The sequence below is a fragment of the Malaclemys terrapin genome, chromosome 4, assembly GCF_027887155.1.
Source record: "Malaclemys terrapin pileata isolate rMalTer1 chromosome 4, rMalTer1.hap1, whole genome shotgun sequence".
NCBI classification, from domain to species: domain Eukaryota; kingdom Metazoa; phylum Chordata; order Testudines; family Emydidae; genus Malaclemys; species Malaclemys terrapin.
In genome coordinates, this window is record NC_071508.1 from 144039011 (window position 1) to 144057986 (window position 18976).

The following is an 18976-nucleotide window of genomic DNA, read 5'->3' on the forward strand; positions in this document are numbered from 1 at the left end:
CCGGCAATGGTGCGCCCATCAGGGTCACCAACTCGGCACCATTCACGGCGCCGATCCCGGTCGAGCTCCGCCTCGGTGGACCCTCGGCGCAGAGAGCCTCACTGGCGTCTGGCCCTAGCAAGCGCCAGGCACCGGTCTAGCGTTCCCTGGCTCCTTATTCGAACAGGCACCGGGACGTGTCAGTCACGCGATCCCTGAGACCAACCACTAGCAGTTGTTCCCGGTCCCGAGAGCACTGGTACCGGTACCGGTCCAGGTCGACAAGGCGCCGGTCCTGGTCACGGAAGCACCACTCTCCGACCCCGGACCAGCACCGTCCCACGGCACCACCGTGGCCCTCAAGGTCACCATCTGTGGTTTCTGAGGCAGACTTGGGCCATTCCAACAGATATTCCCACAGGGCACCAGCCAGCAGGGAACACCAAGCCGCTTGGCACCCACAGTGGGGCCCACCAGGACAGTGGCCGTTCTGGACTCCGTAGGCCTACCACCAGCAAGGCCCCCCGTCCAGGGCCTTGAGATCCGGCCCCTCGGGACACTGGTCCCGTTCCCCACAGGGGCGCCCCTCTTCTCACAAGGAGGCCATGGTCTCCAGACCACCGGAGCAAGAGAGAGCCGACATGGCACCGAGCCCGGTACCATCTCAGGCCCGCTCAACTGGACAGACTCCAGAGGAGCTCCCAGCCAGTGAGGAGTTGCAGGAAGGGTTAGAGGAGGAAGCACAGAAGACCTTAACCTCTTCCTCCTCGCCAGATGAAGCCGTGGCAGGCACGACAGTATCAGGCCCTCCCGCGATTGACCATCGGGCACACCAGGAACTACTCCGCCGAGTAGCCCTCAATTTGGGGTTACAGGCAGAAGAGATGGTAGAGCAGGAGGATCCCATGGTGGACATCCTAAGCCTTGAAGGCTCCTCCAGAATCGCGCTTCCGCTCATAAAAATGGTACAGTCTAATTATAAGACAGTATGGCAAACACCGGCCTCCAGTGCACCAACTGCGAAGGGCGTAGAGAGAAAGTACTTCACCCCCTCCAAAGGGTTTGACTTCTTCCTCTTTTGTCACCTGACACCCTGTTCGCTGGTCGTATCTGCGGTCAATGAACGAGAGCGATATAGCCAGCAAGCCCCGGCCCCCAAGGCCAAGGAGGCAAAGTGCTTGGACTTGTTTAGTAGAAAGGTCTATTCGTCCGGGGGCCACCAGTTAAGGATCGCTAATCAGCAAGCGATTCTGAACAGGCACAATTTCAATTCTTGAGCATCAGTCTCCAAATTTAAGGACTCCCTGCCCCAGGGTTCACAACCCGAGTTCGCAGCCATAGTGGACGAAGGGAAGGCGGTAGCCAGAACCTCTCTGCAGGCCTCCCTTGACTCCGCGGACGCAGCTGCCAGGACAATCGCGTCAGGAGTGGTGATGAGGTGCTCAGCATGGTTACAGGCTTCAAGCCTTCCACCAGAGGTGCAAAACACCTTGCAAGACCTCCCGTTCGAAGGATCAGGCTTGTTCTCGGACCAAACGGATGCCAGGCTACATAGCCTCAAAGACTCCCGAGCATCCCTCAAGTTGTTGGGAATGCACACCCCAGCGACACAGAGGAAACCTTTTAAGCCCCAACCACCGCAGCAGAGACAGTACCACCCTCGCCCCAGGCAGGAACCGTACCGCAGAAGGGGCAGGGACAACAGGCGTAGGCGAAACAACACGCCTAACCAAGGCCAAGGCAAGCCGCAGTCTGGCAACAAGCAAGGATTTTGAAGTTGCGATCGAGGACAGCGTACCGACCCTCGTACCGGATCCTCCCCTATGTTTCAGGGACCGTTTGTCCCATTTCTACCGTGCTTGGTCCCGTATAACATCGGACCAGTGGGTTCTTCGCACGGTGGAGGTGGGATACACCCTTCAGTTCTCCTCGCACCCTCCCTCCCACCCCCCATCCCCGCCCCTCTTCAGGGACCCCTCTCACGAGCAACTCCTTATACAGGAGGTGCAGACCCTCCTCAGAGCAGGGGCGGTGGAAGAGGTCCCTCCAGACGTAAGAGGGAAAGGGTTCTACTCCAGATATTTCCTTATTCCCAAAGCAAAAAGGGGGTCTCCGCCCTATTTTGGACCTTCGCAAACTAAACAAATTCTTACCGAAGGCCCGCTTTCGCATGATCTCCCTTGGCGCTATTATACCATCCCTGGATCTGGGGGATTGGTACACTGCCCTAGATATAAAAGATGCGTACTTTCACATCGCCATCCGCCCTGCTCACCAGTGGTTCCTGCGTTTCATCAATCAACCAACACCATTTCCAATTTACGGTCTTGCCCTTCAGCCTAGCAGCGGCCCCTCGAGTGTTCACGAAATGCATGTCTGTGGTGGCAGCCTTTCTTCGAAAAAGAAAGATGCGGGTATACCCGTACTTGGACAACTGGCTCCTCGCAGGCAGGTCAGAGGATGAGGTCCGCTCCCACGTGGCACTGGCGTTACAGGTGTTCCACAAGCTCGGTCTACTGGTCAGTGTGCCCAAGTCCTCACTGATCGCCACGCAGAGACTGGACTTCATAGGGGCAGTCCTGGACTCGGTGGAGGCACGAGCAAGTCTTCCAGTTCCCAGGTTCCTGGCCATTCAAAGAGCCATAACCTCCATTCAACAATTTCCGACGACCACAGCCAGATGCTGTATGCAACTCCTGGGACACATGGCGGCTTGAACACATGTAGTCAGACATGCCTGCCTGAGACTCAGACCGTTACAGCTGTGGCTAGCCCAAACGTATCACCCCAGCAGAGACCCCTTGGACCTGGTAGTGACAATCCCAGCTCAGGTGTCGAACTCCCTCTGCTGGTGGCTCGATCGACAGCAAGTTTGCGAAGGGGTCCCTTTCACTGCACTGCAGCCCACCCTGACACTAGTAACAGATGCGTCAGACCTGGGCTGGGGGGCACACTTAGGGGACCTACGGACCCAGAGCTTATGGTCCAGGGAAGAAAAGTTGCTCCACATCAATGTGAAGGAGTTAAGGACAGTTCGCCTCGCCTGCCAGACCTTTCACGCTACCATAGAAGGCCACAGCATGTCAGTTCTGACGGACAACACTACCGCCATGTTCTACATAAACAAGCAGGGCTGGTCCCGATCCTCTCCCCTCTGTCACGAGGCGCTCCTCCTATGGGACTTCTGAATAGCCCACTCAGTCCAATTGGTGGCAGCATATCTTCCGGGGGTCCAAAAACAGGTTAGCAGACCGCCTCAGCAGGTCGTACCACATGCACTAATTGCCCTACCCCTGCACAGAGACCTCATCACGCAGGACCGGGGTCGCCTACTCCACCCAAACCTACCGTCGCTACATCTCACGGCGTGGAATCTCTCTGGCTAAACGCTACCGAGAATAGGTGCTCCTACCAGGTCCAACAAATTCTCCTTGGTAGTAGGAAGCCCGCCACAAGAGCAACCTACCTTGCCAAATGGAAAAGGTTCTCCCACTGGTGCGAGCCTAATCACGTACAGCCTCTGCCGGCCTCCATCCCATCAATACTGGACTACTTGCTGCACCTCAAGCATCAAGGGCTCGCCCCCTTCTCAATTAAAGTGCATCTGGCCGCCATATCGGCGTTCCACCCGGGAGAGTTGGGTTTTTCGGTATTTTCCAACTCCACAGTAGTCAGATTCCTCAAGGGGCTGGAAAGGGTGTTTCCCTACTCATGCCCGCTGGTCCCTACATGGAACCTTAACCTGGTCCTAACTAAACTCATGGGACCACCCTTTGAACCCCTAGCCTCTTGCTCTCTCATGCACCTCTCATGGAAGGTAGCATTTCTAGTGGCCATTACATCGGCTAGGAAGGTATCGGAGTTGAGAGCCCTCACTTCGGAACCCCCTTATACAGTTTTTTATAAGGACAAGGTACAGCTGAGACCGCACCCCAAATTCCTCCCTAAAGTGGTCTCACAATTTCATATGGGGCAGGATGTTTGTTTACTGGTGTTCTTCCCGAAACTCCATACGGCCCCAAGCCACCGCAGCCTGCATACCCTCGATGTCGGTAGAGCCTTGGCATTCTATCTGGGATGGACCAGGCCATTCCGCAAGTCGGCACAACTGTTCATTGCCATTGCGGAGAGAATGAAAGGCTAGCCTATCTCGGCTCAACGATTATCATCATGTATTGTGCTTTGCATCCGCACATGCTATGAGCTCGCCAAAGTACCAGCCCCGGCGATCAGGGCTCTCTTGACTAGGGCCCAAGCATCTTCGGCGGCTTTCTTGGCGCAGGTTCCACTCCAGGAAATCTTTAAAGCAGCCATCTGGTGGTCGGTGCATACATTCACAGCCCATTACGCAGTCCATCAGACCAGAGAGGACATGGTGGTCAGTAGGGCTGTGCTTCAATCCATCGTTACTTGACTCCTACCCTCCTCCAATGGTAAGATTGTGAGTCACCTAATGTGTAATGGATGTGAACAATCACTCAAAGAAAAACGGTTACTTACCTTTCGTAACTGTTGTTCTTCAAGATGTGGTATTCACGTCCATTACACTTCCCATCCTCCTTCTCCTCTGTCGGAGTCACTGGCAAGAAGGAACCGAGGGAGGTTCGGGGGGGGGAGAGAGAGAGACACACACACACCCCTACACTAGAGCGGGGCGCTGCTCTGGCGGGGAAGGGGGACCCCTGCCGGCCCGATGGGAGCCGCTGAGGGAAAAAGTTTCCGACGTCCGTGCACGCGACGCGCGCACACCTGATGTGTAATGGACATGAACAACACATCTCAAAGAACAACAGTTACGAAAGGTAGGTAACCGTTTTTTACGGAGGATTAGATCTAAATTTAGTCTTCTAGAGCAGTGGTTCTCAACCTTTCCAAACTACTGTATCCCTTTCAGGAGTCTGATCTGTTTTGTGTACCCCAAGTTTCATCTCACTTAAAAACTACTTGCTTACAAAGTCAGACATAAAAATACAAAAGTGTCACAGCACACTATTACTGAAAAATTGCTTACTTTCTCATTTTTACCATATAATTATAAAATAAATCAATTGGAATATAAATATGGTACTTACCGTATGTGCTTGTTCATAAGCCAAATATTTTTGATAAAAAGTGACTCATCAAAGCGCAGGGGTCGGCTTATAAATGGGTCTACACCAAAATTTGATGATTTTAAACTCTATGGAATCATTCAATTGAATATCTAATACATTGTCGTTTTGTTTACCTGGAGCGTCTGCAGGTATGGAGCCCTCAGCTCCCGGTGGCGCCACTTCCCGCAGCTCCCATCAGCTGGGAACGGCGAACTGAGGCCACTGGGAGCTGAGGGGCTCTGTGCCTGTGAACGTTCCAGGTAAACAAAACGTCCAGGCCCGCTAGCGGCTTACCCTAACGGGCCAGGAGCCAAAATTTGCCAACCCCTGAAATATAGGGTTGGCTTATGAAAGAGTCATACAGTTTTTGCTGTTTTTACCTATCCATCTTGGTGGGGTTGGCTTATAAACAAACGGGCTAATGAAAGTCCTGTAGTACTTGCAGTAATATGGACTAAAGTTGAAATAGAAGTGACAATAACTTCAACTTTATTTCTACTATAAGAACTGGTTTGAATGTTTGCTTTGTCTATCTTGTGCTGTTACAGGCACATAAACATGAAGTGGAAGGAAATACTTTGATGGATCAACTAACTGAAGTCTCTGTCAGTAACTCTAAAAATCCAACATCAGAAGTTCATCAGGAAGAGACCCTGCTAGAAAAGGAAAACATACCGGTGACACACATTCCAGTTCCAGTGAGACAGAGAACATGTTCTTTTGCTCCTCAGAACTTTGTGTTTCAGCCCCTAGATGGTTTAACAACTTATAAAGTTACACCCATGACTCCTTCCAGGGCAAATGCATTTTTGACACCCTGTCTCTCCTGGAGCCCTATGAAAATTGAAGCGTAAGAACTCCCTCTTCTAATGACTTTGCTTCCATTACAGCTTAGACCTTGTTGATGAAAGGGGATTCAAATTGCAATGGCAGTTCTGCTGTGGAAACCTGTCTAATATTAAACTGTAGCAGCATGTCAGTTGAAGGATATCTGACATTTAATGCAATGACTTCTGATCATTACTCACCAAGCCTATATTTGACTGTGTAGTGGTAAAGGAAACCATGGTCTATAATCATGTGCCTTTAGGAGTAGAGGTCTCTGCAGTCTCTTGATATATGCTATGAAATACACACTTGTTGCTTTTTAGTAAAAATAGTTAAACATGTGTGCCTTGAGAAGTCAAACATTTAGATTTGATTAACTGCACTTAAAAATGCCTTGTTCCTGTAATGTAGTATGTTATTGGCCATGTTAGCCCATTTTAAGGCATGCCAAGTAACTGTTTCTAACTTTTCTATTCCTTAGTAATGTTTCTAAAGAAGAATCAAGAAAAGAGTGTTTGTTAAAAAGTCAAGCTTCACCTGCTCAGGAAGGGACTGATAAAGGCTCTCAAGAACAGCGAATTGGTACAAATTCACTGAAAGTGAAGAATGGTATAGTATTGCGATTCACATTTCATGTAATCCTCTCTTCCTGGTTTGTCAAGTGCAGTGTCCTGGTGATCAAATATCCTTCATATATTTTTCAGAATGTGCCTCAACCAAGACTCAAGATGCTATGCAGAGTTCACATGAAACTAGTCCAGTGTCTGCAGATATCTCCGCAATTGAAACCAAAGCAGGAGAAACAGATCATGACGTTCCCTATTTCAGGTTTGTGTTAAGATTAGCTTCTTACCTGGCTAACAAGACTTCAGAACAGAGCACTAAAAACTAGAATATCCATAAAACACAAACTCAATAAAAGTCACTTTAAACTCTAACAACATCAATAGTAAGAGGTTTTCTTGGTAGTTGGATAATCTGAGTCATGTTTAACTCTCATACTGGCCTTTCCTAGAGTTCTTAAAGCCAGTGACAAACCATCTCTTAAATGTTAATTTGGAATAGATCAGTGTCTTTATCTTCCTATATGTACCAAGCAGATGTTAATTACTATTCTCTTTTTGTGCTTTATATTATATACATATTGAATACAAACAGAATTTAAAGTGATGAAGACTAATGCCTTCTTAACCCTAGGAGAGTGAGCGGAGAAAGTTCTCTTTTTATCAGTCTCCAAGACTGGCTGCTTAGGCTTTTATAGCTTGCTGGTATATTCTATCAAATCTCTCCTAGAGCAGAAAGAAGAAATGTTTCCCTCCTAGTAAGAGACTAAGAGATAACACCAGCAGCTGCAAAAGTACTAATGGCAGTTAGGGAGGATCAAATTTTACTGTAAAATATAACAGAGGTTGGGTATCTCACTTTTCTTTTCTTTTTAAGAAACGTTCTTGCCTCTGAGACTGAGAGGCTGATGTCACACTGTCTCCAGTGGGATGGAAAGTTTGAACTGGACATACCAGAGGATGGTAAGAGAACAAACATGTAGTAGGGAACGGAATGGGTTTCATCCCAACCCTACATTGTCTGATCACTGGGTGTGGGGGGAAAAGCATAATTTATTTTGATTGTATGGGCCAAATTGCATTGGTTGAGACACATGAAAAAACTGTATTGGGCAAAGTGTAGAGTTTGTCCAGAATATTTTTAAATGTTAGCATTAAAACACACATAGAGTGTCAGAGTTTTAGGCCAGGAGGGACCACTGGGTAATCTAGTCTCACTTCTTGTATAGCACCAGGCCACCAACCCCACCTAGCATCCACACATTAACCCAACAACCGAAATGAGACTAGTCTTACAACCCACAGGACACTAGACTATTAAGAGCCACAGGCAGAGACTAGGAGGGATTGAGGTACACCAGTGACTGAGGCCCCCATGATGGCAGGAAAATGATTATCTGAGAATATACCCAGATAATCCTGGCAAGTGACCTGCACCCACATACTGCAGAGGAAGGCAAAAAAACCCCAAGATCTCTGTCAATCTGATGTGGGGGGAAATTCCTTCCCAACCTCACATATGGTGATTAGTTATAGCATGATCATTTAAGCCAGAACCAGCAGACCAAGCACCAGAGAGAGTGAATGTGTGCTTGGTGCCACCTCAGAGCTCTGGCCACCCCGCAGCATCCCATCTCCAGCGATGGCCATCTTCTGATGCTTCAGAGGAAGAAGATAAATAAAAACCCTCCCAGAATAGCTGTGGGGTGGGGGGAATCCATTCCTGTCCCCTTCTGGTGGACAGCTGAAACCCTGAAGCATGAGATTTAGGATGCAGTTTGCTGACACTAACGAAGTAAATGGAGTTGTCCACCAAAACAACTTGTCATTTTCAAACTTTGCCCTTTTTACCAAAAAAAAAAAAAAAAAAAAGCATGAAACATAGCCAAGCTATAGAATAACTTTTAAACCAAATTTAAGACTTAACATAGAGTAACTGGTCTTGTTTGGGGAACATGAGTCCAATGCCATAGTCAGACCTCCTCTTTTAAGATCTCTGGAAGTTGTGCTACTTCTAAAAGTATCTAGCATGCCTAGAAGAGTTGCGTATACGGTGGTTGGCTGCTGCTCCATATGAGCTGTTTTGAAACATTGCTCTGGATGCAGTGAATCTGAAGTCAGGTTATACAGGAAGTGAATTCTGGCACTCTACACTATTAGACATAAATAGATTAAACCACAATAACGGTAGAATGAAATGTTCTTTTAATGTGTATCTTCAACTGTTAACTTGTTATCATCAGCAAAAGATCTCATTCGGACAACAGTTGGTCAAACGAGACTGCTCATAGCAGAGAGGTTTAAACAGTTTGAAGGACTGGTGGATAACTGTGAATTTAAACAGGGTGATAAGGAGACGACATGCACAGATCTGGATGGATTTTGGGATATGGTTAGTTTTCAGGTATGCACTTAAAATGTTAAACTACAACAAAACACAGAACCTCTACGAAATTCATGTGAAACTTCTTTCAATCCACTGTGTTCATTTTATGGAGGCTACATTTGTAGATTTTCAGACCCTAATGTATTCTGTGTACACAAAACAAAACTATAGGTGCTGGTTTAGTAGTCTAATGGTAACCTGTACACTGTAACACAGCTGTGACTGTGGTCACAGGTGTGTTACAGTGTATAGGTTACCATTAGACTAAATCTTCTGAGAGAATTGGGGAAGAACATCTTCCATGTGTTTCAGAGAGCAGTAGTGAAATGCATTTGAGCCTGGGGGAAAATGAGCCTTTCCTAAACTGGAATTGATTAGTGCTTCTTTTGTCCTTTTTTTTAACCCAGCAAATTTATAACTAGTCAAATCAAAAGGCAAAAATGTATTTAGCTTGCAATGACCACCCAAGGGAACTGGAGTGTGTCCTTGGATTTTCTCAGGGAAATGGGTGGGTCTGCCACCTGGAAAGTCACAAGCACTTGGGAAGAAACCTTTGGCTAATGCAGCCAACTTTGTATATGCTGAAAGAATGGAATATGCTACACACACCTATTTGGTTGCTGGAAAGGCAGCAGAAAACCTTTACCTACGAGGAAGCATAAGGGTGCTGTGGAGACAAACTTGGCATAAAAATATCCCCAGCTCTGCCCAGTTCTCCCTCACTACTCAGTCACTTGCACATGCTGTGAGTGAGAGGTGAGAGGAGAACTGGTGGAATCAGATGCATGTTACCTCAGAGAACCAGTTCACCAGGGACAGACCAAGTGTTGTAACTCCAGACTGACCAGGGACAGCAAACTCCTTACCAGATTCAAAGACGAGCCAAGGAGGTGGTACTATTGTAGTACAAGTTTGTGTCCATAGTCTCAGGATGTCAAGAGCAGGGACTGAACAGGCTCGGAGAAGGAATCTAGGAAAGGAGGCAGAGATGTAGCAAATCTTGCAACAACTCCACACTAAAAATGTTTCCTGCCTAGCAAAGAGCCTGCACTTCTGGGTGTTGCCATTGTAGGTACTGTTGCACAATAATATGTTCCACATAGCCCTTAAGCCTAATGATTTCTAAGAAAATTTCTTTGACACAACTTAATTTGTCACTCTTTATTTCTAATTCAGCATGTGAACAGTAGGCTGTAAGCAGACTACTTTAATTCTAGGTGCTGGATTTCCTGAAGGTGATCCAGTGTTTTCTTTCATTGGATCATCCAGTGTGACAAGGACTGTTTTGAATAAACCCAAGTATCTTGGAATCTAATGTGTGTATATTAGTGTTAGTCACATCAGCTATGTTAACTGGGAGCCAGCGATTCATTTCTCCTACTAAATCTGTTGGTAGTTCAGCCCGCTTCTATATTTAATTGGAAAAGGTACAGAAAAGGCCAACAAAAACTATTAGGAGTATGGAACAGTTCTTCTTCGAGTGCTTGCTCATATCCATTCCATTAGGTGTGCGCGCGCCGCGTGCACGATCGTCGGAGAATTTTCTACCCTAGCAACACCGGCGGGTCGGCTGTGGAGCCCCCTAGAGTGGCGCCTTCATGGTGCTGAATATATACCCCAGCCGACCCGGCGCCCCCTCAGTTCCTTCTTACCGCCCCTGACGGTCGTTGGAACTGTGGAGCGCGGCGTAGCTGTTCTCCACTCTCCCTAGCTTATTCCGTTATTCACAGTTATAGTTATAGTTGTATATAGTTAGATAGTTGTTTATTCACTTTGTTAATAGTTGTTATATAGTTAAAGGGGATTAAGGGAGTTGTCTCCCCCTTTTTCCCCCGGCGCGTGGCCGGGCTCATGCCCAAGGCTCCCAGCTTCAAACAGTGCGCCTCCTGCACTAAGCCTATGCCAACGAGTGACCCGCACGACTCGTGTCTGAAGTGCCTGGGAGAGTCCCATCAAACAGATAAGTGCAAGATCTGTAAGGCCTTCAGACCGAGGACCAAGAAGGAGCGGGACTTTCGGCTCCGGCAACTCCTTATGGAGGCGGCACTTAGCCCGGACGCTCCATCGGCGCGTCAGGCCCCGGCACCTAGAACCTCGGTGCGCAGTGCCCCGGCGGCACCGACCATTCCGACCACGTCGGACAAGCCTCCACGGCACCGGACCTCGTCGGCACCGCACTCACAGCAAGTGCCTCGGCGCCGTTCGTCATAAAAATCCCATAAGGCGGGGACTGCCGTGCCGAAGACGCTGGCTCCCCGGTGCCGGGGGTAGAGCCGCGTCCGCCTGTGGAGCACCGAAAACAGGTGCCTCCAGCACCGTCGACTCCGGCTCCGAGGCCGTTGAGTCCGGTGCAGACAGGGTCACCACCGCGACCGGCGGTGATACAGTGCCTCCCGTCGACCCCAGAGACCTTTGCGACGGCGAGAGACTTGATCGCTCTCACGGAGCCGGCACCGCCCCAACCACCGGCACCGTTGACTCGTCCGGTCCAATCTAGGGGGAAACCTGCCTTGATGCGCCCTCCATCGCAGGGGCTGGAACCACGGCACCGGTCCAGGTCCCGAAGCAGGTCCCCACACCGCTCGCAGTCCCGGCGCCGGATATCACCTCGGTACCGGTCGTACTCGCGGCCAAGATCATCGTCGCGGCACCGCTCTACGTCGCGGCACCGCTATGATCGTCGGTACCGATCGACATCGAGACGACGTTCTCGGCACCGCTACGATCGACGCTCGACGTCGAGAGGCCGCTCCCGGCACCGGGCCTACTCAAGATCACATTCCAGGTCCAGGTCTGACTCTCGGCACCGACGTAGTCATCGGCACCGATCCCGTTCTCGGCACCGTTCGCCGGCACCGCACAGGGACCGTTCATCTCTGGGCCGGCACCGTACGGCACCGTACCTTCCGGAGCTCGTCTCGGCGCGGTCGGCACCGCCATGGCCATCCAGATCAGTGTCCCGATCCTCCGATGGGGCATCGAGATCGGCATACCCCCCTCAGGGACAGGCCGATGATCCGGACATGGGCCACTGGCAGGAGGTAGCAGAGGATCCCGCTCAGGGACCTTCACACTGGTCGTTTTGGACCCCGTGGGCGTACCACCAAGCTCAAGGGGCTCCACCACCATCAGCCTCTCGCTCGGTGCACTCTGAGCGAAGGGCCCCAGAGTCCACCATCTCTCGCCCTCCTCCAGGGGGCATGGAGGCCTCCGTGCCCACACCTGACATCCTGGACCCAGAGGCAGGTGATGCTCCGCTCCAAGGCTCATTGGACCAGGCCCCGCCCTTGGATCCCTTGCCACCTGAGGCATCTTCCTCATCTTCCCCAGATGAGGCAGTGGTGGGCACAACGAGCACGGGTCCACCCCCGATTGATCTCCGGGCACACCAGGACCTATTACGTAGGGTGGCACGTAATATGGACCTTCAGGCAGAGGAGATTGTGGAGGTGCAGGACCCCATTGTGAACATCCTCTCTGCGGATGCCCCATCCAGAGTGGCGTTACCCCTGATCCGCACGATCCAGGCTAACGCCACTACGATATGGCAAACTCCTGCCTCTATTCCACCCACAGCGAGAGGGGTGGAAAGAAAGTACTTTGTCCCCTCAAAGGACTATGAGTACTTGTATACCCATCCCCAACCGTGTTCACTGGTGGTGTCATCAGTGAATGCAAGGGAGCGCCACGGTCAACAGGCCGCAGCGCCCAAATCGAAGGAGGCTAAGCGCCTCGATTTGTTTGGCCGTAAAGTTTATTTAGCCGGAGGGCTGCAACTTAGAGCGGCTAACCAGCAGGCGCTCCTGAGCCGCTATAACTTTAATTCCTGGAACTCTATGGGGAAGTTCAAGGAATTGGTTCCCCAAGACTCCAGGGAGGAGTTTGGGGCCTTGATAGAGGAGGGTAAGAAGGTGGCTCGGACCTCCTTGCAGGCCTCCTTGGACATAGCGGACTCGGCTGCGAGGACCCTGGCTTCGGGTATCGCTATGCGGAGGATCTCCTGGCTTCAGGTTTCGGGTTTGCCTCCGGAGCTGCAGCAAACCCTACAGGATCTGCCCTTTGAGGGACATGGATTGTTCTCGGACAAGACGGACTCTCGTCTGCAGAGCCTCAAGGACTCGAGAACAATCATGCGCTCCCTGGGGATGCATGTTGCGGGTCCCCAGCGCAGACCATTTAGGCCCCAGCCTCAACGTTTCTACCCCCCTCCACCTCGTCAGAGACAGGACTCTGCCAGAAGGCGGGGGCGAGGTGGTAGGAGAAGGTGGACTGGCCCTCAACCCGGTCAGAACCAGGGGCCACCAAGGCCACCTTCAGGCCCTAGGCAGAACTTTTGAAGGTGCGGTCGAGGACGGTGCCCCAGTCATCCCCCAGGATCCAACCCCCTCCTTTCGAGATCGCCTCTCCCACTTCCACCGTGTTTGGTCCCTTATAACTTCGGACCGTTGGGTCCTTCGCACGGTGGAGAGGGGATACGCTATCCAGTTTTCTTCAATCCCTCCCTCCCACCCCCCTTCCCCGTCCCTCTTCAGGGACCCTTCTCACGAGCAACTTCTTATACAGGAGGTTTCCACGCTCCTTGCTATGGGGGCCATAGAGGAGGTTCCAGTAGAGTTAAGGGGCAGGGGATTTTATTACCGTTACTTCCTGATCCCCAAGTCCAAAGGGGGTCTGCGACCCATCTTGGACTTGCGCGGACTCAACAAATTCGTAGTAAAGTTGAAGTTCCGCATGGTCTCCTTAGGGGCCATTATCCCTTCCCTCGATCCGGGAGACTGGTTCGCCGCCCTCGACATGAAAGACGCATACTTTCATATTGCAATTTACCCGCCTCACAGACGCTTCCTGCGATTTGTGGTAAGCAAGGTGCACTACCAATTTGCAGTCCTTCCCTTCGGCCTATCCTCGGCCCCAAGAGTGTTCACGAAAAGTATGGCTGTCGTGGCAGCATACCTTCGTCGGCAAGGGATACAGGTGTTCCCGTACCTAGACGACTGGCTGGTGCGCGGTCGCACCAAAGAGCAAGTTCGAGATCACGTTCACATAATAGTGCACACATTCAACGAGTTGGGCATCCTACTCAACAAGGACAAATCCACTTTAGAACCTACCCAGAGAATAGAATTCATCGGCGCAGTCCTAGACTCCAGACGTGCACAAGCCATCCTGCCAGACAACCGCTTTTGTACCATCACAAGCCTTATTCAAGGGCTCAGGGCCTTCCCAACTACCACGGTGAGGTCGTGCCTCATCCTGCTGGGTCACATGGCTTCCTGCACGTACGTAACCAGGCATGCCAGACTTCGGCTTCGCCCACTCCAGACCTGGGTGTCATCGATATACCGCCCACATCGGGACAGCCTGAACATGGTGGTCACGGTCCCGAACTCGGTCCTGACCTCCCTCGCCTGGTGGCTAGATCACAATGTGGTTTGCGAGGGGATGCCATTTCACGCCCCACAACCCTCTCTGCACCTGGTCACAGACGCTTCATCTCTGGGTTGGGGCGCCCATCTCAACGAACACCATACCCAGGGCCTGTGGACTGCACCCCAGATAGCTCTGCACATCAATGTTCGGGAACTGATGGCGGTGCGCCTGGCGTGCCAGGCATTTCTCAACCTCCTACGTGGCCGCTGTGTGTTAGTTCTCATCGACAACACCACGGCCATGTTTTACATCAACAAGCAAGGAGGAGCGCGTTCGTCAACTCTATGCCAAGAGGCCATTCGCCTGTGGGACTTCTGCATCGCCCACTCAATCCATCTCACGGCATCGTTCTTCTCTGGAGTCCAGAACACTTTAGCGGACCGACTCAGCAGGTCCTTTCAGATGCACGAGTGGTCTATCCGTCCGGACATCATACATTCCATCTTCCAGAAGTGGGGGTTTCCCCAGATAGACCTGTTTGCATCTCGAGACAACAGGAAGTGCCACGTGTTCTGCTCCCTGCAAGGTCGAGCTCCGGGCTCCCTCTCGGATGCGTTTCTCCTTCCCTGGAAAGACCACCTGTTTTATGCCTTCCCTCCGTTTCCTCTGGTCCACAAGGTACTGCTCAAATTGCGCAGAGACCAGGCACAGGTAATTCTGGTTGCTCCAGCGTGGCCGAGACAACATTGGTACACCACACTGTTGGAGCTCTCGGTTCAGACACCGATCCCGCTTCCATTATGTCCGGATCTCATCTCTCAGGACCACGGCTGGCTGCGTCACCCCGACCTGCAATCTCTTCACCTCACGGCGTGGCTGCTCCATGGTTCACCCAGGCAGAGCAACAATGCTCACTCTCGGTCCAACAGATTCTGTTGAGCAGTAGGAAGCCCTCAACACGAGCCACGTACTTGGCCAAGTGGAAGCGGTTCTCCTGTTGGTGCGAACAACGAGCCACGTCCCCGTTACAGGCACCTATTCCTCTCATATTGGAATATCTCCTCTCCCTAAAACAGCAGGGGTTGGCGATATCTTCAATTAGAGTTCACCTGGCCGCTATATCAGCCTTTCACCCAGGGGAACTCGCGTCCTCGGTATTCTCTAACCCGATGGTCGTTAGATTCCTCAAGGGCTTAGACCGGATGTACCCACAACAACGTCAGCCCGTCCCGACGTGGGACCTCAACCTGGTTCTCTCCAAGCTCACAGGTCCTCCATTCGAGCCACTGGCCACCTGTTTTGTACCTATCCTGGAAGACAGCCTTCCTCGTAGCCATCACCTCAGCAAGGCGCGTTTCTGAACTCAGGGCGCTTACATCCGAGCCCCCTTACACAGTTTTCCATAAGGATAAAGTGCAGCTTCATCCACATCCTGCCTTTCTCCCTAAGGTGGTTTCTCCGTTTCATATCAACCAGGATATATTTCTCCCGGTCTTTCATCCTAAACCACATGCTACTCGCCAGGATCAACGTTTGCATTCTCTGGACGTACGCAGGGCCCTGGCTTTCTATATTGACCGCACAAAGCACTTTAGAAAGACGACGCAACTCTTCGTTGCAGTGGCCGACCGAATGAAAGGCTCACCGGTCTCCTCACAACGCCTATCCTCCTGGATTACGTCTTGCATCCGGACTTGCTATGACCTGGCAGGCGTCTCAGCACCGCACCTCACCGCTCACTCCACGAGGGCCCAAGCCTCCTCGACTGCTTTCCTGGCACATGTTCCGATACAGGACATTTGTAGAGCGGCGGTTTGGTCATCAGTCCACACGTTTACAGCTCACTATGCACTAGTGCAGCAGTCCAGGGACGATGCTGCATTCGGATCAGCGGTTTTGCACACAGCAATGTCTCACTCCGACCCCACCACCTAAGTTGGGCTTGGGAGTCACCTAATGGAATGGATATGAGCAAGCACTCGAAGAAGAAAAGACGGTTACTCACCGTTGTAACTGTTGTTCTTCGAGATGTGTTGCTCATATCCATTCCAAACCCGCCCCCCTTCCCCACTGTCGGAGTAGCCGGCAAGAAGGAACTGAGGGGGCGCCGGGTCGGCTGGGGTATATATTCAGCGCCATGAAGGCGCCACTCTAGGGGGCTCCACAGCCGACCCACCGGTGTTGCTAGGGTAGAAAATTCTCCGACGATCGTGCACGCGGCGCGCGCACACCTAATGGAATGGATATGAGCAACACATCTCGAAGAACAACAGTTACAACGGTGAGTAACCGTCTTTTTCCATATGAGGAGAGATTAATAAGACTGGGACTTTTCAGCTTTGAAAAAAGAAGACTAAGAGGGGATATGATAGAGGGCTATAAAATCATGACTGGTGTGGAGAAAGTAAATAAGGAAGTGTTGTGTACTCCTCATAATACACAAACTAGGGGTAACCAAATGAAATAAATAGGCATCAGGTTCAAAGCAAACAAAAGGAAATATTTCTTGAGACCATGTAGTCAACCTGTGGAACTTTCTGTCAGAGGATGTTGTGAAGGCCAAGGCTATAACAGGGTTAAAAAAAACTAGATAAATTTCATGCAGGATAGGTCCATCAGTGCCTATTAGCCAGGATGGGGAGAGATGGTGTCCCTGGCCTCTGTTCGCCAGAAGCTGGGAATGGGTGAAAGGGGACGGATCACTTGATGATTACCTGTTCTGTTCATTCCCTCTGAAGCATCTGGCATTGGCCACTATCAGAAGACAGGATACTGGGCTAGATGGACCTTTGGTCTGACCCAGTATGGCCACTCTTATGTTTTTAATGTAAAGGTACCTAAATACCCAATAAACCACCTGTTTTATGCTTAAAAAACATTTGATTGAAATAAGTTTATGCAGCTGTAAATCTAGTGTATTTTGACCATAACCTAGTTCTGTAGCAGTCTTTTCTTGGATCTTCAACAGGTAGAAGATGTGAATAAAAAATTTGATAACCTGAGTAAACTTCAAGAGAATGGTTGGCAGCCAGTTAACATCTCAAGCAAAAGAGCCATCAAGGTATGTGCAACTCCTAAAAGTCTGCTCTAAGACTTAACATGTAACCGCTTTGAACAGTTCCAAATAGAATATTTGTAGTATAAGGCTACTATGCCTCCTGAAGCCCTGCTCATTCAGTTTTTCCTCTCTAAATAAAACCAGTAATATTAGAGAACTCCTTTCAAAAAACAGTCTTCACCCTTTCACCCTCATCCCCAATTAACTGGCAGTAGTGACCTATAGTTTAGCCTTTTCTGGCCCAAGGAATTGGGACTAGGAATTGAAATCTTGACTCTTGCACAGAGAACCACAGCAAAGGCATACCATCTCTTAAGGCTTGTCTACACTACAGTTATGTTGGTATAACTAATGTCGCTCAGATGTGAATAAGCCACACCCTCGAGCGACATAAATTACAGAGGCCTAAGCACCGGTGTGGACAGCACTATGTCGGCAGGAGCTCCCGCCAACATGCCCACCCCCTCTCGCTGGGGTGGTTTTATTATGCCAACAGGAGAGCTTTCTCCCATCGGCATAGTGTCTTCACCAGACGTGCTACCGCAATGCAGCTGCATCAGTGTAGCTGCACCGCTATTGCACTTACAGCGTAGAGTAGGCCTCAGAATTAAAGTAGGTAGAGAGCCTGGAATAAGGCAGTGGCTTCCTCAGGACCTGACCGGGAGGGACCATTACACTCCCCAGGGTGGGTGCAGGCAAATCTGCCCCGCTCCCCTCACAGGAAGTGTAAGGGCGGGTCAGGAAGTATAAGAGGACGGCTCTACAGCTCAGTTGCAGGTGGACTGGGGAAGGATGAATCCGAAGAAGTGGGCTGTAGTCCACGAAAGCTTATGCTCTAATAAATTTGTTAGTCTCTAAGGTGCCACAAGTACTCCTGTTCTTCTTTTAGCAAGGTGTTAGGAAGTTTTGAACTCTAGGCTTTTACTTCAACACTCCTTGAAAAGAAATTGCTCTGCTCTTTTTGTCCATTCCCAAAACCCTGAAATAGTTGAATGACAGTAGAAGAGATCAAGGGCATGAATAGGGATGATCTTCCCAGCGATTAGATTCCCCATCGCCACCTTTGTATGGGCACTATTTACAGTGGCCAGCAGCTCCGAAGATGTTCTTGTATAACTGCCTTTTGTCTCTAAGCTTTAAGATGTGATAGCGATTCTCTTTTACAACGTTCAGAAGAAAGCTGTCCCAAGTGGGATATCTAAGCCGAAACAAGGGGCTGCTGGAAGAACTGCTGCCCGAAACCGTATTGCTGCCATAAGAGCGGCCATGAAGGAGAAAATGAAGCAGGGAGAGACAGCAGCCCAAGAGATGCCAAAAGAAGAAGAAAAAGTGGTGTTTGAGGCAGGATTTTTCAGAATTGAAAGTCCTCTAAAATCTTTTCCAGGTTGGTGTGATATTGTGTTTGTCTTATCATTTTTCTGTGTGAGCTCATATGAGAGCATGGTGATTGTTTCGTTTCACCCACATAGTTGTTGTTGGGGCATTTAGGGTTTGTCTACACTGCACTCGCGGCTGGCCTGTGCTAGCTGACTTGGGCTCAGGCTGTGGGGCTGTTCAGTTGTGGTGTAGATGTTCTGGCTCCAGTTGCAGCCTAAGCTCTGGGACCCTTCCACCTTGCAGGGTTGTAGAGCCCGAACCTGGATGTCTACACTGCAGTTAAACAGCCCCGCAGCTCGAGCCCTGCGAGCCCAAGTCACCT

General features: G+C 50.5%; 1 protein-coding gene across 1 annotated transcript in view; it reads left to right on the top strand.

The window, feature by feature from the left end:
• Window positions 1–18976, top strand: part of DLGAP5 (DLG associated protein 5) — a 56753-nt gene that overhangs the window by 24015 nt on the left and 13762 nt on the right. The window contains exons 8-14 of the mRNA XM_054024632.1: window positions 5621–5922; window positions 6382–6509; window positions 6605–6728; window positions 7341–7426; window positions 8707–8867; window positions 17188–17280; window positions 18451–18661. Coding sequence (XP_053880607.1) covers window positions 5621–5922; window positions 6382–6509; window positions 6605–6728; window positions 7341–7426; window positions 8707–8867; window positions 17188–17280; window positions 18451–18661 — 1105 coding nt within the window. The remainder of the gene's footprint in view (window positions 1–5620; window positions 5923–6381; window positions 6510–6604; window positions 6729–7340; window positions 7427–8706; window positions 8868–17187; window positions 17281–18450; window positions 18662–18976) is intronic.